Source organism: Myotis daubentonii, chromosome 3, assembly GCF_963259705.1.
Source record: "Myotis daubentonii chromosome 3, mMyoDau2.1, whole genome shotgun sequence".
NCBI classification, from domain to species: Eukaryota; Metazoa; Chordata; class Mammalia; order Chiroptera; family Vespertilionidae; genus Myotis; species Myotis daubentonii.
In genome coordinates this window covers 112,784,454-112,810,984 of record NC_081842.1, presented here as the reverse complement: position 1 = coordinate 112,810,984, position 26,531 = coordinate 112,784,454, and the positions used below count along the sequence as shown (strand labels likewise).

Genomic DNA, 26,531 nt, shown 5'->3' with positions numbered 1-26,531 from the left:
GTGGCAGAGTGTGGAACATGGCAGGTGTCGGCCACGGCAGGATGGTGGAGCAGGTCAGCGGGGGCACCAGACCAAGGCGGGGCACTGGTTGCTGCATTGGGGTGACCCTCTGGTGGTTACTGAAAATCCTTTGCTCACACATGCAGTGGTCCCACCCAGCACTCACACCTGCTGCCGGCAATGGCCCTGGTCACACTCCTTACTGGTGCCAGAGCCACCTCTCACACCCACTGCTGGTGCCAGCACTGCTCAAACCTGCAGCTGGTGCCAGAGCCGCCACTCACACCCACTGCCAATGCCTGGAGCCCAGTGCTGGTCCCAATCGCTTGATGCTGTCAGCGGGTGCCAGTGGTGGCTGCTGGCCCCGTTACCCCCTGAGGGCTTTTCCACCTCCCCCTGTTCCTGAGGGGTGATCGGGGCAGCAACCGCCACTCCACCCACTGCTAGCACCAGCCTCAATCACTCTGCGCCATCAGCAGGTGAAAGCAGGGCCGGCGCTGGCAGGAACAGGGCTTCCGGCTGACAGGGGACCAGGAGCCATGGTGGGAGGGGCCAGAAAGGGGCATGGAGGATGGGCTGAGACCCGCTCCTGTGCCCACCAAAGCCTCGCGGCCCACAGTTCCTTTCAAGGTGCATGAATTCGTGCACTGGGCCCCTAGTCACAGAATAAGTTTGCAGGAATATTTAGTGTGTATCAAATTTATTCACAACTATTCAAACTCTTCTTTTTACATACTAGGCTACCTATAATTCTTTTTAAAAATCTGGTCATGCCCAGCTGCTGTTACTCAGGGGTTGAGCATCCACCCATGAACCAAGAGGTCGCCAGTTAGATTTCTGGTCAGGGCACATGCCTGGGTTGCTGGCTCAATCACAGGTAGGAGGCATGCAGGAGGCAGTGATCCATGTGTCTCTCTCATCAGTGTTCCTCTCTACCCCTCTCCCTTCCTTTCTCTAAAATCAATAAAGACATATTCAAAAGAAATAAGGAAGCCCAGCCTACATAACTCAGTGGTTGAGCATCGACCTATGAACATGGAAGTCATGGTTCGATTCCCGGTCATGGCACATGCCCAGGTTTTGGGCTTGATCTCCAGTGTGGGGTGTACAGGAGCCAGCCAATCAATGATTCTCTCTCATCATTGATGTTTCTATCTGTCTCTCTCTCCCTCTCTCTGCCTCTCTGAAATCAATAAAAATACATTTAAAAATAACAAAAATAAAGTTTAAAAACCTGGTCACTATATAATAATTAGGTCATTCGGTCATCAATGTGACTAGCAGAAAAGAATATAAGCTTTTGAAAATAATTCTAAAAGTACCTTACTATACAACTCAAAATGCCCAGGCCCTTGTTTAAAGCAGTTTAAACAAATATGAGTTTTAACAAATAAAATTGTGCTCAAATTAATTCAAAAAAGCCTATCTAAATGAGATTCAAGAAATCACTCTGGAGTTTGGAAATGTTCTAAAATTGAGTACTGATGAAATTGCACAACTCTGTAAATTTACCAAAATTAATATATTTGACACTTAAAATTAGTGTGTGTCATGTATATAAATTATGCTTTAAAAAATTATTGTTTTAAATGGGAGTTCCATTATTAATTTTTTGAGAAAACTCCATACTGTTTTCCATAGTGGTTGCACCAGTCTACATTCCCATTAGCAGTGCAAGAGGGTTCCTTTTTTCCGCATCCTCACCAGCACTTGTCATTTGTTGATTTGTTGATGATAGCCATTCTGACAGGTGTGAGATGGTATCTCATTGTCATTTTGATTTGCATCTCTCAGATGATTAGTGACTTTAAGCATGTTTTCATATGTCTCTTGGCCTCTGTATGCCCTCTTGAAAAGTATCTATTTAGGTCCTTTGCCCATCTTTTGACTGGATTGTTTATCTTCCTTTTGTTAAGTAGTATGAGTTCCCTGTAAATGTTGGAGATTAAACCCTTATCAGTGATAGCATTGGCAAATATGTTCTCCCATGCAGTGGGCTTTCTTGTAGTATTGTTTATGGTTTCTTATCCTATATAATAAAAGGCAAATATGCAAATAGACTGAACAGCAGAACAACTGAAAAACCAAACAACCTGTCTCTATGATGTGTGCTGACCACCTGTGGCATGCGTGGAATATGGTAGGTGTTGGCAGCAGGTGGCAAAGCATGGAACATGGCAGGCATTGGCCATGGCAAGAGGGTGGAGCAGATGAGTGGGGGCACCAGACCAAGGTGGGTCACTGGTCGCTGTCATCAGGGGGAGCCTCTGGTGGTTACTGAAAATTCTTTGTTCCCGCCGGCTGCGGTCCTGCCCAGTGCTCGCACCTTCTGCCGGTGCTGGCCCCGCTCACACTTACAGCTGGCGGCGGAGCCGCCACTCTCACCCACTGCCGATGCCTGGCACCGGTCCCGATCACTCGGCGTAGTCAGCGGGTGCAAGTGACGGCTGCTGGCTCTGATCACCCCTGAGGGCTTCTTCAACTACCCCTGCTCCTGTGGGGCGACTGGGCAGCAGCTGCCACTCACAGTCACATACGGCACCGGCCCCGCTCATACCCGCTGCTGGTGCTGTCAGCAGGTGCAAGTGGGCCAGGCGCTGTCAGCGCATGGGAGTGCCATTGGTGGGAGTGGGGCTGGAGGCTGACAGAGGACGAGGAGTTGCAGAAAGAGGGGCCGAGTGGGGGCATGGAGGATGGGCTGAGACCCACCCTTGTATCCACTGCAGCCTCACGGCCCAAGTTCCTTTCAACGTGCATGAATTCAAGGTGCATGATTTGTTGATGATAGCCATTCTGACAGGTGTGAGATGGTATCTCATTGTAGGACTAGAGGCTAGTCCTACATAATCCTATCTAATAATAGACAAACATGATAATTAACCATACCTCCGCTATGCTTCCCATTGGCTAATCAGGGTGATATGCAAATTAACTGCCAACCATGATGGCGGCCGGCAGCCACACAGCTGAAGCGAACATGAGGCTTGGTTGCCCCGGCGATGGAGGAAGCCAAGGTTCCCCACCGGCCGCAGCCCAGCTCTGAGCTCCGGGTGCAACAATGTTGCAATTATAGAAGCTAAAAAAACCCCAGGTACCTGCTTTCAGCCAGCCAGCCTTGGAGCTGGAGCCGCAACAAAGTTTCAATTGATAAATTGATAAATCCCAGAATAAAAAAAAAAAGAAAAGAAAAAAGGAGAGACTGGGAGCTTCAGTTGCAGGCTTGGTCTGCCTGAAAACAGCCCTCAGCCCCTCATCCAGGCTGGCCAGGCACCCCTGTGGTTGCCCACCTTAAAGGGGGTGCGGGCAGCCTGAAACCAGCCCTCAGCCCCTCATCCAGGCTGGCAAGGCACCCCAGTGGGGACCCCCACCCTGAAGGGGGTGCGGGCAGCCTGAAAACAGCCATCAGCCCCTCATGCACGCTGGCCGGGCACCCCAGTGGGGATGCCCACCCTGAAGGGTGTGCGGGCAGCCTAAAAACAGCCATCAGCCCCTCATCCAGACTGGCCAGGCACCCCAGTGGGGACGCCCACCCAGAAGAGTGTGCAGGCAGCCTGAAAACAGCCCTCAGCCCCTCATTCAGGCTGGCCAGGCACCCCAGTGAGGACCCCCACCCTGAAGGGTGTGTGGGCAGCATGAAAACAGCCATCAGCCCCTCACCCAGGCTGGCCAGGCACCCAAGCGGGACCCCCACGCTGATCCAGGACACCCTTCAGGGCAAACCAGTCGGCCCCCACCCATGCACAAGGCCTCTATCCTATATATGCAAACTGACCCTAACAGCAGAAAGATTGGGAATGACTGGTCACTATGACACACACTGACCACCAGGGGGCAGATGCTCAATGCAGGAGCTGCCCCCTGGTGGTCAGTGCACTCTCACAGCGGGGAGCTCTGCTCAGCCACAAGCCAGGCTGATGGCTGCCAGTACAGCAGTGGTGGTGGGAGCCTCTCCTGCCTCCTCAGCAGCGCTAAGGATGTCCCACTGCAGCTTAGGTGTGCTCCCCGCTGGCAAGTGGACATCCCCTGAGGGCTGCCTGGCTGCCAGAGGAAAGTCTCATTGCCAGCTTAGGCCCAATCCCCTGGGGAGCAGGCCTCAGCCAGCAGATGGTCATCTCCCAAGGGGTCCCAGACTGTGAGAGGGCACAGGCTGGGCTGAAGGACCCCTCCCCCACCACCAGTGCACAAATTTTTGTGCACCGGGCCTCTAGTCCTATATAATAAAAGACTAATATGCTAAGTATCCAGTCATTCAACCAATCAAAGTGCTATATGCTAATGATATGCTAAAGCCACTCAACCAGTCACTATGACGTGCACTGACCACCAGGGGAAAGATGCTCTGACCAGTAGGTTAGCTTGCTTCTGGCATCCGGCCAATTGGGGCTGAGCAAGATAGGCCGGACATGCCCTGGAGCCCTCCCATGATCCCTCCCTGGTTGGCCAACCTCCCGCATCACTCCCCAGCCCTGATTGTGCACCGGTGGGGTCGCTTGGCCTGGCCTGCACCCTCTCACAATCCAAGAACCCCTCAAGGGATGTTGGAGATCCAGTTTCAGCCCAATCCCACAGGCCAGGCTGAGGGACCGCACTGGAGTATAAATTTGTGCACCGGGCCTCTAGTTGTTTAAAGGAGCCTATCTAGACCATTAAGTACATAAACATTTGTATTTTTTTCATATAGTAGTTACCCATGCTTTCATAAAACTATCACAGTTGAATGGTCCAAAATAAATCATGTAAGAAATAGGAATTTGTTTGATTTATTAAAATTAATGTGTTCTTAATTCTAAACTCAACCAGATGTAAGCTTGATTAGATTAGCAATTATATTAAATAGAATGGGTATCTTATATTAAACAACCTAATTCATTTCTAATTCATTCATAATAATTTTCAATTGTATTAATCATTCTGAACATATTTTTTTAAAAAGGGTGTTATTTTTTTAAAAAATAGAGAAAAAAGAGCTCTAAAGTGGCACCAACTATCCACCCCTTTCTTCCTTGATTACTTGCTCTTCATTGCTAGATTTTTCCAAAACATAGATGGGTGATAAAGAAAATGTTAATGATTCTTCTTAGATAATGGCTTGGCTGGGGTGAGGCTGCATGTTTTCAGTTAGCTTGCTATTCTCACAGAAAAAGGTGTCAGAAATATTGTCTATTTGGTTCACTAATATAGTTTAAACACTAATAATGCCTGGTACACAGTGACCTTCTATTAAAATTTTGTTGCAGTCTTTTTTATCAAGCGGGGTCTTAAAGTATCATCTAAATAAACAAATGTAACTTCAAGGAGTCTTCAGGTATTTCTTTGTCCCTTCCCTTATTAGAAACAAATTGGCCCCTTATTAAACCAGTTTATTTCAAGTCTAAATCTTAGATAAGGGGACAGGGTATGGGATAGGAGGGTAAAGACGGAGCAAAAGTTCTTTCTAAAAGCATCACTAATATGTGATAGGTAACTTTTACAAGGAGACTCTACCTCAAGGTCAAAATCAAAATCTACATATGGCAAGTTCAAGCTTACCAAAATGGTTGTTTGAAATCCACAGTAATTTTAAACCAAAACATACTCAACCTAAGCACATTATAAGCTTCCTACTCTTTTGCCAAGGGTAAAACTATATTTAATAATAGAAAAATTCCCAATACACAAGCTAACATCAGCTATGCTACATCTCATATTGCAAGAATAGGTAACTATAAGCAGGACTTATTTTTTTGTGTGTACTAGTTATTAGGAAAATTTTAGAGATGCAAGTATATAGACCCTTTCAAAACTGTTAAGTGTTGATGGCACTAGGAGTTCACTGCATACATTTTACTTTCAAAATTTATGCCTTTTCTATTTACATATTTGCATGTATACTAAGTAAGCATTAGTCTTACTTTCATCTGCAATAATTTGTGGTTTTAGATGTTCAAATTGTGGTAGAGATATAAATAAACTTTCCTAAGTTAGAGGAGAAAGTGCAAGAGCGTTTCAAATGAGCAATCAATGACCAAAACATAAAAGTTTAAAAAAGGTACAGAAAGTGGAAAAAGGTGGCAACCACTAGTGCCTCATGACATTATTAAAAACATGTAGGAAGGTAAAAAAAAAGCCAGTAGACACTCAAAATTAAATAGAAGCAAAGTAGAGCCACATATAAAAAGATATTTACACATTGGAAAGGCTTTTCTTTTTCAATAAACACAGGTTTTCTTATTTCTCACTTACAACTTTAAATGAACTACTTCCTCCTGGTTGACCAGAATCCCTTGAGTTACTCTCAATAGAAAAGTTCAGCATGATCTTTACTCTTCCTCTAAATCAAGATTAAAACACAAATTTCCAAAAGTGTTAGCTCCTGCCATGTTTTCTCATTGGTATTTATGGTAACTCATCAGATTTGATCATATTACATAACTATGTCAGACCATGGTTTTATAATTATAAGTAAAACCTACTTCTTAAAACAATGATTCCTTGTGAATAAAATTATTTAATATGTAATCTACACATATGAATTTCAACTCTTTTTAAAAATAATTTAATGTAGACTTAAAAATCACAGGTTATTTTTCTTACCATTCAGTAAACAAGACAACCATGTCCTCATGACTAGCATAATGTTCCATAACTTCTTTCATTAATCTCACTTTTTGGCCTCCTCCAATGCTATTAATTCCATCACCACCTCTCCACTCTTCTCCTTGACCAAGGACCTATAAATAAAATCAACATTTCATCCCTGAGCAAAATTTCAAATGATAGTACTATAAAAACTGTAAAGCATAAGTAACTTGCATAGTATTACACAGTAACCACTTTTTAAACATTTCACTAAGTCATGAAACTAGAAAGCAAACAACGTGATACCTAGTCAGATCATAATTCTTTAATGTCTTCCACGCATAAAAATACTATTCCCAATTTTATCATTTCAAAGTAGACTCTAATCTGGAAGAGGGGTGGGAGGTGGGGTGTCACAGAAATTATTTCTCATATTTTATTTCTATGTGTCCAGATTTTAAAAAAAATGAAGAGAGTTTCCATAACACTTTTCAATAGGGCAGGAAATCAGTATGAGAAACACTGAAAGCCCTTGAAGCTCAGTGACTCCTGATAGGGCCATAGACAGTTTTCCTACTGAACCAGAAGAGGTTTATGAGGGAAACATAAGGGGTGGGGGCATCAATCAAACATTCCCTTCTTTATACATTACCCTCCAAAGCTTAACAGTAATTCACCTATGCAAGAAATTGCCTAAGCACAATTTATCAGAACTAAACTTGGAGCTGTTCTCAATAAGTAGATCCCTCCTGAATTAAAAGGTGACACAAACATAAACCTTGTATCTTTGTTTCATCTGAAGACTGAAATTCCCAAAATAATAATATTCTTGGAGATTTTTGAAATTAAGGAGGAATGAAATAAAAAAATAAATACAAAATAAAAGGATAAAGTACATTTAGAAAATAAATAGTATTAGTTTCAATTTTACTTAGCATTGAACCAAATATAAATCTGGCTGGCAAAGCCCATGGGCTCTCAACCTTACTTCTCTAGTTATCATTTCATGAAGGTTGGAGGAAAAAGGCTAACGAAGAAAACAAACTGATGTGAATCTGGATTCATACTGAGGCTAGTCTAATAGATATTTTAGTTTTGGCCCTAAAATGTGGCCTCCTGCCAGGCCTCTGTGGTTCAGTGGTTGAGCACTGACCCATGAACCAAGAGGTCACTGGTTCAATTCTCAGTCAGGGCACGTGCCCAGGTTGTGAGCTCCATCCCCAGTAGGGGGCATGCAGGAGGCAGCCAATCAATGTTGTTTCTCTCTCATCAATGTTTCTTATCTCTCTCTCTTCCTTCCCCTTTCTCTAAAATCAATGAAAAGATATTTTTTTTAAAAAGTGGGCTCCTGCCCTGGCTGGTGTGCTCAGTGGTTAGCATGATAGCCTGTGGATGGAAGGATTTCAAGTCCAGTTCCCAGTCAAGAGTATGTACCCGGGTTGCAGTTTAGATCTCCTGTGTCTCTCTCACATCAATGTTTCTCTCCCTCCCTCCCACTTTCCTTCAGTCCCTCCCTTCTATCCTTCCACTCTCTAAAAATCAATGGAAAATATATCCTCTGGTATGGATTACCAACAACAACAAAAAGTGGCTGCCTCTGGCCTGAAGATTTATTAGTATTACACTTTCATTCTACAGCCCTCTTGGACTTCTCCAATACCTCAGTAATACCGTGCCCAGGCCTATCTGAGAGAGTCTCTGTACAGTGCACTATAGTAGCCTCAATTCTGCTCAATTTTCTCCTTTCATTCCACTAAATCAGTGTTTCAAACTAGACCCTGCATGTGAATCACATGGAGGGCTTGTTTAAACACAGACTTACACATCCTGCTCCCAGAGTTCCTGATTTGGCAGGTCTGGGGTGGCATCTGAAAGTCATTATTTCTATTTCCCAGATGATGCTGATGAACTCTGAGAACCATCCTATCCTAATATATAAAAACTCAAGGTCCATAACGACCGACCAAAGGCTTGACCAAACACTGGAAGTCAGTCCTGCAGTCAGTGCTGAGTTGCTGTGGTGACCTAGCACTGACTGCCGCTGCTGAGGGCATGGCGATCCAGCACTGATTGCTGAGGGGGCTGCGGATCAGGCCCGGAGAGAGGCAGGGTCTGATACGCAGCCTCCGTGGCAGCTGTTGATCAGCTGTTGCCTCTCTCTTTCTCTCAGGACTTCGCCAGCAGCTGTAGTTCTCTTTCTCTCCAGGCCTCCATGGGGGCTGCTCATCAGCCCCGCCTCTCTGATCAGGCCCAGAGATAGGCCTGGAGATGCTGAATGGCATAGAAACTGACCAATCAAAACCAAATATGGGTGAACTGCGAGGAGCCAATGGCTGCCTAGGAGGCAGAACTTCTGATGCTGACTGGCATAGTAACCAACCAATCAGAACCTAATCTGGGTGAACTTCAAAGGCAGAACCTAAGGTGGGGGCTGAGGAGGGTTTTAAGAGCAACAGCTGTTTGGTGTAAAGTGTAAGAAAGCAGTTCAATTTTTTAATGACCGGTTTGGCAGTATAGTGCATATGGCTGGTTATCAGCCCAGATATAGGGACTAGGTATTTTTATCTTCCAAGAGCATCTCCTCCTGCTGAAAAAGGCTTCTTCCCCCCTCCCATTTAATCATTACTATTCAATATAATTGATTTATACTAATAAAGGGTAATATGCTAATTAGACCGGGTCAACCAGCCATCTTCCAGATGTCTGACTTCTTTCCGGACAAAGCCATGGTGGTGGGGGCCAAGGCAGAGGCAGTTAGGGGCTATCAGGCCAGCAGGTGAGGGTAGTTTGGGGTGAGATCAGGCCAGCAGGGGAGGGCAGTTAGCAGTGATCAGGCAGGCAGAGGCAGTTAGGGGTGATCAGGCAGGCAGGGGAAAACAGTTGGGGTTGAGATCAGGCTGGCAGGGGAGAGCTGTTGGGGGTGAGATAAGGCCAGCAGGGGAAAGCAGTTGGGGGTGAGATAAGGCCAGCAGGGGAGGGCGGTTAGGAGTGATCAGGCAGGAGGCAGGTGAGCGGTTAGGAGCCAGTCGTCTCAGATTGCGAGACGGATGTCCAACTGCCAGTTTAGGCCCAATCCCACAGGAATTGGGCCTAAACCGGAAGTCAGACATCCCCCAAGGTTTCTTTGATTGGAGAGGGTGCAGGCTGGACTGAGGGAGCCCCCCCCCTCTGTGCACGAATTTCATGCACCAGGACACTAGTATAAACATATTTTCTGTTATTTTGTAAACATGTTTATACAAAGCATTAGCAAGTATTATTGTCTGAGTGGCAGAGTATTAATAAGGCCAAAATTTATCTTTAAAACAATCAAGTATATATAAAATGTAATAGCAACTATGTAACCAAATTTCACCTTCCTCCTTTGGATTACACTTCCCGTTGTTACTATTGTTATAAAAATGTACTTTAGGCACATATTTTAATGTCTCCATGAATTAAAGTTATACCATACCTTCACAGTATAATTGAAGTATTTGGCTGACTGCATAAACCGATGAAATCCATCATTTTCTTTTGTTGCTATAGTTATGACTAATAATTTATCTGGAAAGATAGAAAGAAATATCATAAGATGGTTTACCAAGAAAGAAGTTAAATACTCCCACTTTACAATCACTTGCACCCATGGGAATGCTCCAGTTTATTAATATACATAAGGATAAACAAAGAGCTGTTGAATAAATAGGCACCTCAAGCTGGTTATACTACTGCCAAATGATGAACCACAGAAAAGAAATCATTTTACTGGTAAGAAAGTGCAATGATGTTTTTGGAAAAGCACACTCTTGACAAGATTTTCAACCCTAAAAAAAAAATCACTTCCATAAAATACACAAAATTTTTATCTGTAAAGATAGACTCTCTTAGGTATTATCTAATCAACCAGCTTCACTGTCACCTATAAATCATCACTGATTGATTACACACATCAATGGGGTCTGGAATCACATGCTATTACTCAAAACACTAGCATGTACAAAAATAAAAGATCCTATCATGAGACTGGTCTTAATTTTAAAAAATAAGTTATGATAAATTGGGAGCATATACTTAGAAACATAATCTTACTTTTTTCTTCCTATTAATGAAATTTGTATATGATAAGTCTACAAAAGCAACATTTACATCACCCTCAACACTTTGTGTTTTTCTTAAAGAATAAAAGAAACATCTTTACTTATACAGCTCCTAGAGCAATGGAAACTAAGGAGAAAATAAACAAATGGGACTACATCAAAAATAAAAAGCTTCTGCACAGCAAAAGAAACCATCAACAAAACAACAAGAAACCCCACTGCATGGGAGAACATATTTGCCAATTTTATCTCCAATAAAGGTTTAATCTCCAACATTTACAGGGAACTCATACAACTTAACAAAAGGAAGATAAAACAATCCAATCAAAAAAATGGGTAACGGACCTAAATAGATACTTTTCAAAAGAGGACATACAGGCCAAGAGACATATGAAAACATGCTCAAAGTCACTAATCATCTGAGAGATGCAAACACCATCTCACACCTGTCAGAATGGCTATCAACAAATCAACAAATGACAAGTGCTGGCGAGGATGTGGAAAAAAAGGTGGTGGAATGCAGACTGGTTCAGCCTCTGTGGAAAACAGTATGGCATTTCCTCAAAAAGTTAAAAATGGAACTCCTATTTGACCCAGTAATCCCATCTCTAAGAATATATCCCAAGAAATCAGAAACACCAATCAAAAAAGATATATGCATTCCTATGTTCATAGCAGTACCACTTACAATAACTAAGATTTAGAAATAGCCTAAGTGCCCATCAGCAGATGAGTGGATTAGAAAACTGTGGTACATCTACACAATGGAATACCACACTGCTATGAAAAAGGAACTTTTACCATTTGCAATGGCATGGGTGGGCCTGGAGAGCATTATGCTAAGCGAAATAAGCCAGTCAGATAAATATATAAGTATCACATGATCTCACTCATTTGTGGAATATAATGAACAACATAAACTGATGAACAAAAATAGATCCAGAGACAGAGAAACAACAAACAGACCATCAAACCTCAGACGGAAGGCCGGGGAGGATGGTGGCGGGTGGGTAAGAGTTCAACCAAAAGACTTGAATAAGTACATGTTAGCATAACTAATGGACATAGACACTGGGGTGGTGGGGGCTTGTCCTGGGGGGTGGGAGTGGCCAGGAAGGGGTCAATGGGGGAAAAAGGAGACATATGTAATACTTTAAACAATAAAAAATAAAATAAAAGGAACCAGATTCAGCACTGCCCTGATAAATAAAAGCTTTCAATCCCCATTTTATATTGGATTATTATTTTCAGTCTAACAAAACCTCCCTCTTAGTAGAGCAGTAGATAGATTTAAGGAGTCATTTCAAAATACCTATAGAAGCTATTAAAGAAAATGCTTATTAGGAAAAGACATGTCTTAAAATACATAAAAGAAACAACTGCATCAGCAAGTGCCAAGTGTGCTAGGACTTTTTTTTTTTTTTTAACCTGAGTATACAGGATGACCAGTGGACTAAGAAAGCAAAACTAACATCTTTTTGACATTCAGGGCACTGGCACAGAGCTATATGATTTGATTCTCATTTGCCTGTTATAAATAAGGAAAAAAATTCAGACTGTCTTAAGTGTCCCCTAACCAGTATACAATCATTGACAACAGCACTTAATGCCAATAAAGTAGCATTAAAGAAATCAATTAAAAACAATTGCATATGACCCAAGGTAATCATCAAAATTTGAAAATAATTTAAACCACAGAGCATAAATAAGTGCAATATATATAAAGAATACAGTCAAACATTCATTAGTCAACCCAAAAAGAAAAATAGTTCCATGAAAATAAATATCAGCATTCTCAGATGATTTTTTTTCTGTTAAGAAATTTCTCACCATCTGATAAATAAATACTCAAGGAAAAATAAGTCATTTTCATAAAGAAGTCAGGCCCCAAGTAAATAAATACTAAGAGTACTTTTTCAATTTACTATTATTTTTTATTTTTAAAAAATGATTTGTAATGTTTCAAACAGTACCTGATTAAGAAAATCTGACATATTACCATTCAGAAGAAAATTTGAAATAGTGAACACTAAGTTTTATTTTATAAAAGTAAAGAACATGCTTTTTAAAGTTTCTTTTCTCTGTAATATGACTATTTAAATGTAGCTTTCTTTCTTATCTTTTTCTATATAAATCATAAAAATTAGCTATAAGTTTAGATTTTGACTGAATAGATTTTATGCTTACCATTTCCAATATAAAATTAACAGCAAGGATTTATTTCAGTATTCTTTACAGGAAAAGTAATGTTGGCCAGACCCTTGAGCAGAGAGATGTTACCTAATGCAATGACTCAGAAGGCAAAACTAAAAAAGTGTAGGCTGGCAATCTTATGCTAAATGAAGACTCCTGCTGTTCCAATACTGTTGCTAATTACACACACAAAAAAATACTAGTAAGTAATTTTGTTAAATGAAGGTATGTTGAATAACATTATACATAAACAACTGTTTCCTCTCACCTGATAATCAGTATCATTACTGTGATGAGAAATAAATCTTACTCAATTGGGGGAAATAGAAGAAAGTGCTGACATGTACCACTCCCAAGCTCTCCAACCAACTCAAAAGTCTAACTTGCTCACCATTTATGAAGTGTTCTTGTCAAAAAAATTAACCTACATTTGATATACATACTTTAGGTTTCACTAAAATTCACACTATAAATTTATCTAAAATGAAAAGACAAGACAATTGACCTAGAGCAGGGGTGGGCAACCTTTTTGTGAGTGCGTGCCAAAACCAGAAAAATCTCTGACTCAAAATTCTTCTGCGTGCCAACCCTAATTTTTTGAGAACATGTTATGCCTACTTGATATCTCTTAAGGTGTATGTATGTGAAGAACCTTGAATAAATAATAAAATTCATTCGAGCGACAAAAACACAGTATACGATGATGAAAAATACACTTATTTTTTAACGTATACATGTACACTGATAGTCCGACAGAAAACTTCATGATTCTGTTTGATATTATCAGTGGGACTTTTGCTGCCAAGAGAAACATAGAAATTTATTTCCCTTTCATTAGTACCAGTGGGCAAAGTGAGAGAGAAGGTTTCATTTTTATAGAGATAAATTTTGAATAAGTAGGTGAGGCGGTTATCTTGTAAACAAAAACCCGTTGCATCTGAGGCTGAAACCAAAACACTGGTCGGATCTAGGAAGGCAGGGAGAGTTAAGGCAGAGGCATAGAAATTGCTCTTCCCTTCTCTTGTCAATCCATGTCTATGGTCTTTAAGATAACTTGTTATGTAAAATTATTTATTTGTCTAAGATGCACCTACACTGAATTTATCTGAAAAATAAGAAAGTCGATATTAAGAAAAAAATTGTAAATGGAAGATTATAAGAGAGGGTTTCGCGTGCCAGCAAAAGTTACTGGCGTGCCATGTTTGGCACGCGTGCCAGGGGTTGCCCACCCCTGACCTAGAGAATCAATTACAAATGTGAAAAAAAAGGAAGGGAAACTGTTACATATATTAACAGAATTAAGAGATAATTCAACCAAAGGTAAATCATGGACTTCTGTTGGGTTGTAATTTGAAAAACTAACTGCAAAAGGTATATATGAGAAGATTAAGGAAATCTGAACACTAATTGGATATTTGTTGATATTCAGATATTACTAAATTTTTAACATGCTAATGATATTGATTGTTTTTAAGTCCATATAATTTAGAGACAGGTACAAAAGTATTTACACAATTAAAGGATACAGTGTTTTCAATTTGTTTCAACATTATTTGGGGTTGGATGGAAGGCAATGGAGAAGGAGAATAAAGATGAAACAAGACTGGCCATATGTGATGACTGTTAAAATTAGATTCCTGTTGTGTACGTTTGGAAATTCCTATAATTAAAAACAAGAGTTCAACCTTATGCACAGTCCCTAATCTTCCAACCAGAAAAATGACAAAAATATTCAAAATAAAAATTTTTAAGAGTCTAAGTCACCTAAGTAAAAGGAAAAATGAAATAGAGAGAAGGCAGAACTTTTCTAACCAAACAAAATTATAATTTAAACAACTATAATTAGTACCTTATCCAATTTATCCACAATAACTGAAATGATAAAGTGAGATGATAGGGGGAATTGGCTTGAAAAACAAACACCCATCAAACACTACCAAAACTAATCTATATCAAAGAAAAGCAATGGAAGCTCAAGTGTGGCCAAATGTAACCTCCATAGCCACTGTGTTAGTTAGACTATTAATAGATTACAGATTACAGATTAGAAAACAAATTAAGCTGAAACCTGTTTGGCTCAGTGGATGGAGCATCAGCCTGCGGACTGAAGGGTCCCAGGTTCGATTCCGGTCAAGGGCATGTACCTGGGTTGTGAGCACATCCCCAGTGGGAGATGTGCAGGAGGCAGCTGATCGATGTTTCTCTCTCATCGATGTTTCTAACTCTCTATCTCTCTCCCTTCCTCTCTGTTAAAAATCAATAAAATATATTTTTTTAAAAAAAGAAAACAGATTAATACAGTTTGAATGAACAAGAAACATGCAATGCATCTATAGTGTGGTAGATTAGAACAACCATTTATCAATGAAAATCACATCAGAAAAACAACAAAAACTTCTGTAATCATCTTTACAATATCCTGTAAACTGCCTATCATTTAGTATAGGATTTAATAAATATTGAAGTAGCTAACTATTAAACTCTCTACAAAAATTCAGACAAATATCAGAATTTCTCCAAAAATCAAGAAGTCAATTTATTTAGAAAGTTCAAAACATGCTATGTCTCTGTTATGAATGCACTCAACAGTTCTGCCAGGGAAATGCATTATTTAAGAGTCCATTTTTTTATCCAAATAGTTGATATGAGAGCAGAATTTATTAGTATTTAGTGCTGATCTAATTTTTCTTTCAAATACAAACCATGGATTTAAAACAGAAATATGTTTTGCTTATATATCCTATCTCTAAATGCTAAATTGGCACATAAACATCTGAAAACCCAGCTGCCTTTGATCCCACCACTGAAGGATAAATCTCCTATCTTCCCAAGAAACTTTCTCTACAAAGAGTCAAATCAGTCCCTAATTATAAATTTGCAAATACCAAGAATTCTACCACAGAAATTCCGAATTCACTGTTCTCATTCTGCAACTCACTGACTTTATGTCCTCCTTCTGTAAAGATCAGTAGCTCTCAACTTTTACTAAAGGAATGTGTTTTCTTACAAGGGTTAGCAGAGCACAGGAACAGCAAACTTTTGCTGTATAAGAATGAACTGTAGGAGTTTCAATATGGCAACCAGAGTAGATTGATCTTTCTCACATTCCTCTGAAAACCAAAATGAAAATAAAACCATATTGGGGCCCTTGCCAGTTTGGCTCAATTGGTTGAGTGTTGTCAAATGTTCCTGGTCAAGGCTTATGCCAAGGTTTTGGGCTCAATCCCTAGTAGGGGCATAATGGAAGCAGTTGATGTTTCTCTTTCTCAACAATGTTTCTCTCTCTTTCCCTCTCCATTCCTCTCTCTAAAATAAATAAAAACATATTTTAAAAAACACTAAATTGAGGAACATTCACCCTGAATTACCAATTGAAGACTACCTGAAGGAGAGACTTTTAAACCAAGAAGGGCAGAAAGCACCTGGAGACTGGTAGGAAAGGCCAGGTTGGGAGATAGGCTGGTCCAAATCTTACTGGGGGCAGGCTGAGGTTTCAGAGAGATATCTCTGCTCCAGGTGGGATCCCCCTGAGAAGAGTGAGGCCTGGACTCCAGGCTGGGCTGGAGCCTAGAACTGGGAATAGCTACCCACATAACATCCAGCAATGAAAATGGGGTGTCTATAGACCAGGGAGAGATGCAGCCTGCCAGAGACAAAGCCACTTTTGTTCCTAAGGGCCAGGGAACAGGATTTTCATTTACAGCCACTCACCCTGGGCTTTGGCAGAGTGAGGGTGTTTCAGACTGGAGTCGCCTGAGGAGAGTCAGGGATGGGAGACACTGGAAGGAGACATGGGAGATCAGCTGCCAGGATCCTTGTGATCAGTCATCCCCCGCCCCCAATATCTCAGCAGCCATTTTCCATGAGAGGCACAAGCCCCTCCCAGCAGCCATCTGGAGAAAGGCAATTACACTGCCCTTGAGGATACAGCTCACCCTACCTTGATTCTCAATCCCTGCTGAGGAGGCAGCAGCAGAGGCTGGACTCACAGGTCTGGGCAAGCTAAAGGGCTGTCAGTGATGAGCTTTGGAGTGGAGCCATTACACCTACTTTCTCAGGAACCTGACTAGCACTTCCCCCTCAAGGGAGAGCTGATAGGAACTCCTGGTTTCTAACAGACCCCACCAGCTGCATACAAGGGGACCTGCCCTGCCAAGGTCAGAAAAATATTCTGAGACAGACTCAGACATGTGATTCTGGGATAGGGGAACACACACACCATCTTCCCTAAAATCTGAACAGCACTTCACCATCATGGTAGACCCAGAGATTCCATTCTCCTGATTCTGCCAAAAGCATTTTCAGAAATGGCCTTTAAGTGACTGGGTCTGACAGCCAACCAACAGGCAGAGGTGGGCAGAGGCAGATCCCAAAGTGCCTTGGGATGTTTTCTGACATGCCCCTGGGCCTGCTCTAAAGCCAGTCTTGGAGTGCAGCTTGGACCCTCCCATGCACAGCCAAAGCCAGTGGAGAAAGTAGCCATGAACTGTGGATCACTTAAAGGTTGAACAGGTTATTGAGAGCCAAATGTGGACAGTTTCTGACATTGGCTTTCACCAAAGAACCTCCTTGGATGCCCAGAATTGGCACAGAAAACAGTAAGCCTCAGAGAACGTAAGAGCATGTTCCAAAGGGAGATCCCAGCAGGACCTAAATTCGGCCAAGAAAAACTCTACTCTATTTTTTGTTTCGTTTTTTTCATTATTTCTTTATTGTTGGTTATTATTTTCTCTTTTCTTTCATCTCTTATTTTTCCCTTTCCTTTTCTTACTCTCTTTTTCCTCTTTTTTCCCCTTTTCTAAATTAATATTATTCTTTCTCTTCTTTCTTCCTTTTAATCTTTTTCTTTTCTTTTTTACCATTTTTCTTTTGCTAATCATTAGTTTTTGTTAATACTCACCAGAGGATATTTTTTCTATTGATTTTTAAAATTTTTTTATTTCTTATATATATATTTTATTGATTAAGATATTACATATGTGTCCTTATCCCCACGTTACCCTCTCCCCCCCCTCCCTGCTCATGCCCTCACCCCCCTGTTGTCCGTGTCCATTGGTTAGGCCTATGTGCTTGCATATAAGTCCTTTGGTTAATCTCTCCCCCTTACCTCCTCCCTCCCCCTACCTTCCCTCCAAGGCCCGGCAGTCCAATCAATGCCTCTCCATCTCTGAAACTGATTGAAAGGGAGGGAGAGAATGGGAAAGAGAGAGAGAGAAATCAATGTGAAAGAGATAACATCAATTGGTTGCTCTTGCATGAGCCCCAACCAGAGCCAGACATAGAACCTACAACCCAAGTATGTACCCTTGACAAGGAATCGAACCTGCAACCCTTCATTTCAGGGGCTGGCACTCTAATCACTGAACTGCACCAGCCAGGCCTCACTATTCTTTTTTTAATCTTTTTTATTTATTTATTGCTTAAAGTATTACAAAGGGTATTACATATGTGTCCATTTTATCCCCCCGCCCTAGACAGTCCCCTAGCCTTCCCTATCCCCCAGTGTCTTATGTCCATTAGTTATGCTTATACGCATGCATACAAGTCCTTTAGTTGATCTCTTACGCCCCTACCTCCTGCCCCCCAACACTCCCCGGCCTTCCCGCTGCAGTTTGACAATCTGTTTGAGACAGCTCTGCCTTTGTATCTATTATTGTTCAAAAGTTTATAATGGTCTCTATTATACATGAATGAGTGAGATCATGTGGTATTTTTCCTTCATTGACTGGCTTATTTCACTTAGCATAATGCTCTCCAGTTCCATCCATGACGTTGCAAATGGTAAGAGTTTCTTCCTTTTTAGAGCAGCATAGTATTCCATTGTGTAGATGTACCACAGTTTTCTAATCCATTCATCTACTGATGGGCACTTAGGCTGTTTCCAGATCTTAACTATGGTGAATTGTGCTGCTATGAATATAGGGGTGCATATATCCTTTCTGATTGGTGTTTCTGGTTTCTTGGGATATATTCCTAGAAGTGGGATCACAGGGTCAAATGGGAGTTCCATTTACAGTTTTTTAAGGAAACTCCATACTGTCTTCCATAGTGGCTGCACCAGTCTGCATTCCCACCAGCAGTGCACAAGTGTTCCTTTTTCTCCACATCCTCTCCAGCACTTGTCGTTTGTTGATTTGTTGATGATAGCCAGTCTGACAGGTGTGAGATGGTACCTCATTGTTGTTTTGATTTGCATCTCTTGGATGATTAGTGACTTAGAGCATGTTTTCATATGTCTCTTGGCTTTCTGAATGTCCTCTTTTGAAAGGTGTCTATTTAGGTCCTTTGCCCATTTTTTGATTGGATTGTTTATCTTCCTTTTGTTAAGTTGTATGAATTCCCTATAAATTTTGGAGATTAGGCCCTTATCAGATATGACATTGGCAAATATGTTTTCCCACACAGTGGGTTTTCTCCTTGTTTTGTTGATGGTTTCTTTTGCTGTGCAGAAGCTTTTTATTTTGATGTAGTCCCATTTGTTCATTTTTCTTTAGTTTCAAGTGCCTTAGGAGCTGTATCAGTGAAGAAATTGCTTTGGCATATGTCTGATATTTTGTTGCCTTTGGATTCTTCTAGAGTTTTTATGGTTTCCTGTCGTACATTTAAGTCCTTTATCCATTTTGAGTTTATTTTTGTGTATGGTGTAAGTTGGTGGTCTAGTTTCATTTTCTTGCATATATCTGTCCGATTTTCCCAACACCATTTATTGAAGAGACTATCCTGGCTCCATTGTATGTTCTTGCCTCCTTTGTCAAATATTAATTGAGCATATTGGTTCGGGTCGATTTCTGGGCTCTCTATTCTATTCCATTGATCTATATGCCTATTCTTGTGCCAGTACCAGGCAGTTTTGAGAACAGTGGCTTTGAAATACAACTTGATATCTGGTATTGAGATCCCACCTACTTTGTTCCTTTTCAGAATTGCTGCAGCTATTCAGGGTCCTTTTTTATTCCAGATGAATTTTTGGAGAGTTCGTTCTAGATCTCTGAAGTATGCGGTTGGTATTTTAATGGGAAGTGCGTTGAATTTATAGATTGCTTTGGTTATTATGGACATTTTAATGATGTTGATTCTACCAATCCATGAACACGGTATGTTCTTCCATCTGTTTATGTCTTCCTCTATCTCTTTTTTCAACGTCCTGTAGTTTTCTGAGTAGAGGTCTTTTACCTCTTTAGTTAAGTTTATTCCTTTGTAGCTTAATTTTTTTGGTGCGATGGTAAACGGGATTGTTTTTATAATCTCTCTTTCTGAAAGTTCACTATTGGTGTACAGATTTCTTGGGGTTAATTTTGTATCCTGCTACATTGCCAAATTCATGTATTAAGTCTAGTAGCTTTTTGATGGAGTCTCTAGGGTTTTGTATGTATAATATCATGTCGTCTCCAAATAAGGACAGTTTTACTTCCTCTTTTCCAATTTGGATGCCTTTTATTTCTTCTTCTTGCCGAATTGCAACAGCTAACACTTCCAGTACTATATTGAATAGGAGTGGGGAGAGGGGGCATCCCTGTCTTGTTCCTGTTCTTAGGGGAAATGGTGTTAGTTTTTGTCCATTGAGTATGATGTTGGCTGTGGGCCTGTCATATATGGCTTTTATTATCTTGAGGTATGATACTTCTACTCCCACCTTGCTGAGAGTTTTTATCAAAAATGGGTTTTTAATTTTGTCAAATGCTTTTTCTGCATCAATTGATATGACCATGTGGTTTTTATCTTTCAATTTGTTTATGTGATGTATCACGTTTATTGATTTGCGGATATTGTACCATCCTTGCATCCCTGGGATAAATCCAACTTGGTCATGGTGTATGATCTTTCTGATGTACTGCTGGATCCGATTGGCTAAGATTTTGTTGAGGATTTTGGCATCTATGTTCATGAGGGATATTGGCCTGTAATTCTCTTTCATTGTGTTGTCTTTACCTGGTTTTGGTATTAGGGTGATGCTGGCTTCATAGAATGAGCTTGGAAGTGTTCCTTCCTCTTGAATTTTTTGTAGTAGTCTGAGGAGGATAGGTTTTAGTTCTTCCTTGAATGTTTGGTAAAACTCCTCTGTGAAGCCGTCTGGTCCTGGGCTTTTGTTTGATGGAAGTTTTTTGATGCCTGCTTCAATTTCTTCCATAGTTATTGGCCTGTTGAGATTTTTAGATTCTTCCTGATTGAGTTTTGGAATGTTGTATTTTTCTAGGAATTTGTCCATTTCCTCCATGTTGTGTGGTTTGTTGGAGTAGAGCTGTCCATAGTATTTTTTAACAATCATTTGTATTTCTGTGGGGTCTGTTGTTATTTCGCCTCTATCGTTTCTGATTTTGTTTATTTGGGTCCTCTCTCTTTGCTTCTTGGTGAGTATGGCTAGAGGTTTGTCAATCTTGTTTATCCTTTCAAAGAACCAGCTCTTGGTTTCATTGATTTTTCTGTATTGTTTTTTTTGGTCTCTATGTCATTTATTTCTGCTCTAATCTTTATTATCTCCTTCCTTCTGCTCACTCTGGGGTTTTCTTGTTGCTCTCTTTCTAATTCTTTGAGTTGTAGAGTTAGATGATTTACTACCATTTTTTCTTGTTTTTTGAGATAGGCCTGTAGAGCTATAAACTTCCCTCTCAGGACTGCTTTCATTGTGTCCCATAGGTTTTGGATTGTTGTGTTTTCATTGTCATTAGTTTCCAGGATGTTTTTAATTTCTTGTTTGATTTCATTGGTAACCCAATCAATATTTAATAACATGCTATTCAGCTTCCAGGTGTTTGAGTATTTTGGGTTGTTTTTATTGTAGTTTATTTCTAATATTATGCCATCATGGTCTGCGAAGATGCTTTTTATGATTTCAATCTTCTTGAATTTGGGGAGACTTTGCTTGTGACCCAATATATGGTCTATTTATGAATCTGTCCTATGAGCACTTGAGTAGAATGTATATTCCGTGGCTGTGGGGTGAAGTGTTCTGAAGATGTCAATTAAGTAAATCTGATCTAGTGAGTCATTTAGGATTGCTGTATCTTTGCTGATTGTTTTTCTAGAGGACTTTTCCAGTGCTGTCAGTGGTGTATTAAAGTCCCCTACTATGGTTGTATTGTTGTCGATCTCTCCTTTGATATCTTCCAGGAGTTTTTTTTATGAATTTGGGTGCTCCTGCATTGGGTGCATATATGTTTACCAGGGTTATATCTTCTTGTTGTATTGATCCCTTTAGTATTATGAAATGGCCTTCCTTATCTCTTGTTATGGCCTTCACTTTGAGGTCTATTTTGTCCGATATAAGTATTGCTACCTATTCTTTATTCTTCTATTTTTTTCTCTCCCTTCTCTCCTTTCATATTCATTTTTCTTCCCCTTTTTCCTTCTCGTATTATTTTTTTTCAAAAACTTTTTATTATTCTTGTTCTCTATTTTTTCTTTTGTGGTTATTTTTGTAATTACTGTTGTGTGCATTTGTATGTTTTTATTTTTGTTTTCCTTTGTTCTATAAAACAGCTTGCATGACGTGGTCAGAGTCAGCCTGGTGACTCTGAGGAGAGATCCCACCCATGAATGGGATAAAAACAATCAAGACCAAATTACAACAGGAGAGCCCAAATAACCCATATGAGGTGCAGTAATACAGAATCCAGCTCAGGTGGTCAAAGGACTACATCATTGGGTCCCACTGGACAGACACTACATAAAGTCACCATATGAAGACTGTGAGTCATAGCAGTGATATCTAATACATAGAACCAAATACAAAGAGACAGCTAAAATGAGGAAACAAAGAAACAACCATCAAATAAAAGAAAAGGAAGAATCTTCAGAAAAAACAGCTAAATGAAATGGAGGCAAGCAATTTATCACAGAGTTCAAATTAATGCTTATAAGGATGCTCAAGAAACTTAGTGATAACTACAAGAAACCTAATGGAAACTGCAAGGAACTACATCAGCTTGAAAAAGGACATGGAAACCACAAATAAGAACCAGTCAGAAATGAAGAATACCGTATCTGACATCAAGAATACACTGGAATAAACCAGTACTACATGAAATGTTGAAGGGTATTCTTTAAGAAGAGGGAGAAGAGTAAGAAAAAAATTAAAAATATGAACAATAAAGTGGCAATAAATACATATCTATCAACAATTGAATCTAAAAATCAAAATAAAAAAAAGAAATCTAATGAACAAAATAATCTGATGAATAAAATAGAAACAGAGGAATAGAAACATGGAACAGACTGACATGAGGGACGAGGAATGAGAGGGTAGAAAGATATTAACCAAAGATCTTATATGCAGTACCTATGGACATAGACAGTAGGGTGGTGAAGGCCTGGCACAGGGTGGGAACTAGGTGGAGGAAGGCAATGGGGAGGAAAAAGAGGGACATCTGTAATACTCTCAACAATAATTTTTTTTTAAAAGAGAATACACCGGAGAGAATTAAAAGTAGGCTGTATGAAGCAGAGGATTGAATCAGCAGTTTGAAAGACAAAATAGAAAAGAAAAAAACAACAACAAACAATCAGACCAACAAAGAGAATGAAGAATTTTTAAAAATGAGGATAGTTTAAGGAAATTTTGGGACAACATGAACCATAACAATACCCATATCATAAGGTATCAGAAGGAGAAGAAAATGAGCAAGGGATAGAAAAACTGTTTGGACAAAGAATGACAAATTATCTTCCTTAACTTGGTGAAGGGAAAAAGGAAAACAAGTTTAAGAAGCCCCAAGAGTCTCAATAAAGATGAACACAAAAAGACACAAAACAACACATATCATAATTAAAATGGCAAAGATTAAAGACACAGAGATAATCTTAGAGGCAGCAAGGAAGAAACACTTAGTTACCTATAAGGATAATGCAGTCAGCTTAGTTTTCAAGAGAAACATGTTAGGCCAGAAGGAATTGGCATGAAGTATTCTAAGTAATGAAAAGCAAGGACCTAAAATCAAGACTACTCTATCCAGGAAGACTATCATTTAAAACTGAAGGCAAGAATGATCTAACGATGGCAGCTGGCAGGATGGAGGTGAGGGAGAGGGTGTGAGTGAGTGAGGGATGAAAGGGGCATGAATGGACATGTGTGGTGTGTGTATGTGAGTGAGGGACAGTTAGATCCTGCAAGAGTATCAGGGGCTGGCAGACCAGGCTCCTGGACAGGAAGCCCCTGACACCACTGCAGTCACTCCCCGGTTGCAGGGCTCTGGCACAGAGCCCATGCCAACTTGAAGGGGAGAGTGGCCTCCACTAGGAACCCAGACTCACTGTCACCCAGACTGGCTTTGGACACTGCCTGGTACCCTGCAGCCACTCCAGCCAAAGTCATGCTGCCTTGCCCAAAGACCTGCAGACCCCAAGACGTCTACCTCCAGGGCACATGGCTCCCTCATCAGATACTGGGACTTTTTCCTCCCTGGCTGCTGGATACCATGGTCGCACTACTCCAGCACGTGGGCCTCTCTGAGCCCACTGCCCTAGCAGGCAGCTCCTGTGTGCCTCTGTGAGCTGCTGCTAGATACACATGTATCCAATCACGGGTGCACGGCTCCCGCAGCAGAAACTGGGATTTTCTTCTCCCGCTGCTGGTCTCCAAACACCATGGTCGTGCCACTCCAGTGTGGGCACCCTGAGCCCACCATCCCAGCAGGCAGCTCCTGAGGATCTCTTTGAGGTGCTGCTGGGTGCATGCATACCCAACCAAGGGTGCATGGCTTCCACAGAAGAAACTGAAACTTCCACCTCCCTAGAAGCTGGCCTCTAAAAACTGTTGCACCGCTCCAGCATGTGGGCCCCCTGTGCCCACTGCCCCGACAGGCAGCTCCTGGGTGCCTCTGTAAGCTGCCACTGGGCATGCATGTATCCAACCAAGGGCACATGGCTCCTGCAGCAGAAAGTGGAACTTCCCCCTCCCCAGCTGGCGGCCTCCTGACACCATGGTCATGCCACTCCAGCATGTGAGCCCACAACTCTGGCAAACAGCTCCTGGGCACCTATGTGAGCCACCACTGGGCATGCGCCTCTCCAACCAAGAGTGCACAGCTCCCTCAGCAGGATCCATGAGTCCCCCCTCCCAAAATGCTTCTTGATAACTTGGTGAGTTACTGAGGCCTCACCTCCCCAAACAAGATGGTGCTGTTTCAGCCACAGACTCCGAGATTCCCACATCTGGGAAATTACCTGGGCCAGGGTCCCACTGCCTCAAGCACAGACTATGGGACGGCTACCTCCCACCAACATGGGCTCCGAGACCCTCATAGTGAGTTGAAGAGTGATGCTACCCATCAAGAGTCACACAACACTGGCCAAAGTCACACTGAGCCTCAGGCCCCGAAACCCCTTCCTCCCAGGCCGTGGTCTCTGGGGTCTCACAGTGAGCACATACCAGTGAGACCTCAGGGAACCCTTTCTACAACACATCCACAACAGCTTGCACAATGAGGCCGGGGGGGGGAGGAGGAGGGTCACATTGCCAGACAACCCATGATGAGACTATATCCATTAATGAGAAACTAACATTCAAGACCCAACTACATCAGAATAACACAAATAACTCAAGAAGGGGGTTCCATTAGAACACCAAGCTCAGGATATCTGAGAGATTGCACCACCGGATTGCAAAAATAACCAACCTCATAGGACCACCCCCAAAAGAACCTGGGTAGCAAAGCATTTGGATCTAAGACATAAAAACTATTAAAATGTTATAGCAAAAATGGGGAGACAAAGAAACAATCCCCAAAGGAAAGATAAGAGGAATCACCAGAAAAGGAATTAAATGAAATGGAGGCAAGTAACTTGTCAGAGAAAGAATTCAGAGTAGTGGTTATAAGGATGCTCAAATGTCTGGATGAGAAATACACACAACTCAATGAGAATTATAAGGAGCTGAATGATAATGTCAATGTCAAAAAGGAATCTAGGAGAAATGAAGAATGACATTACTTCAATAAAGAACACAATAGAAGGATTCAACAGTAGACTAGAAGAAGCTAAGGATAGCACCAGTGAGTTAGAAGACACGATAGAAAACAACCAAACAGAGAAGCAACTGGAAAAAAAAAACACTTAAAAAACAGGGTAGCCTAAGGGAGCTTTGGGACAACACCAAACAAACCAACATCCACATAATAGCAGTGCCAGAAGGAGAGGAAAGCTGAGCAAGGGATAGAAAGCCTGTTTGAAGAAATAATGACAGAAAACTTCCCTGATGTTGGGAAGAAAAAAGCCACATAGTCCAAGAAGCACACAGAGTTCCAAGCAAGATTAACTGAAAAGACTGACACCAAGATGCATCATAATTAAACTGGGAAATATAAACAACAAAGTAAGAAACTTAAAGGCTTCCAGAGAGAGACAGAAAGTTACCTACAAGGGATCTACCATTAGACTATCAACTGATTTTGCCAAAGAAACACATCAAGCCAGAAGGGAATGGATTGAAATATTCAAAGTGATGAAAAATAAGGAACTGAGTCCAAGAATACTCTACCCAGCAAGGCTATCATACAAAATTGAAGGTGAGGTCAGGAGCTTCACATACAAAAAAAGAGTAAGAAAGTTTATTACCACCAAGCCAGCAATGCAAGAAATGCTAAAGGGACTACTGTAAAAAGAAGAAATAGAAAGGGAAGAAGGAACATAAAGAATAAAAATGGCTACAAATAAGTACCTACCTACATATATGAAAGCCTAAACGATCAAACAACCAAACGACCAAAT

The 26,531-nt window shown here is 41.1% G+C and overlaps 1 protein-coding gene across 3 annotated transcripts in view; it reads right to left on the bottom strand.

Moving 5' to 3' along the window:
• PLOD2 (procollagen-lysine,2-oxoglutarate 5-dioxygenase 2) overlaps positions 1-26,531 on the bottom strand; it is a 294,414-nt gene that overhangs the window by 170,515 nt on the left and 97,368 nt on the right. For all 3 annotated transcript variants that reach the window (XM_059688211.1, XM_059688213.1, XM_059688210.1), the window contains exons 2-3: positions 10,013-10,104; positions 6,574-6,710 (exon numbers count right to left, since the gene is read on the bottom strand). In XM_059688211.1, the coding sequence (XP_059544194.1) occupies positions 6,574-6,710; positions 10,013-10,104 (229 nt within the window). The remainder of the gene's footprint in view (positions 1-6,573; positions 6,711-10,012; positions 10,105-26,531) is intronic.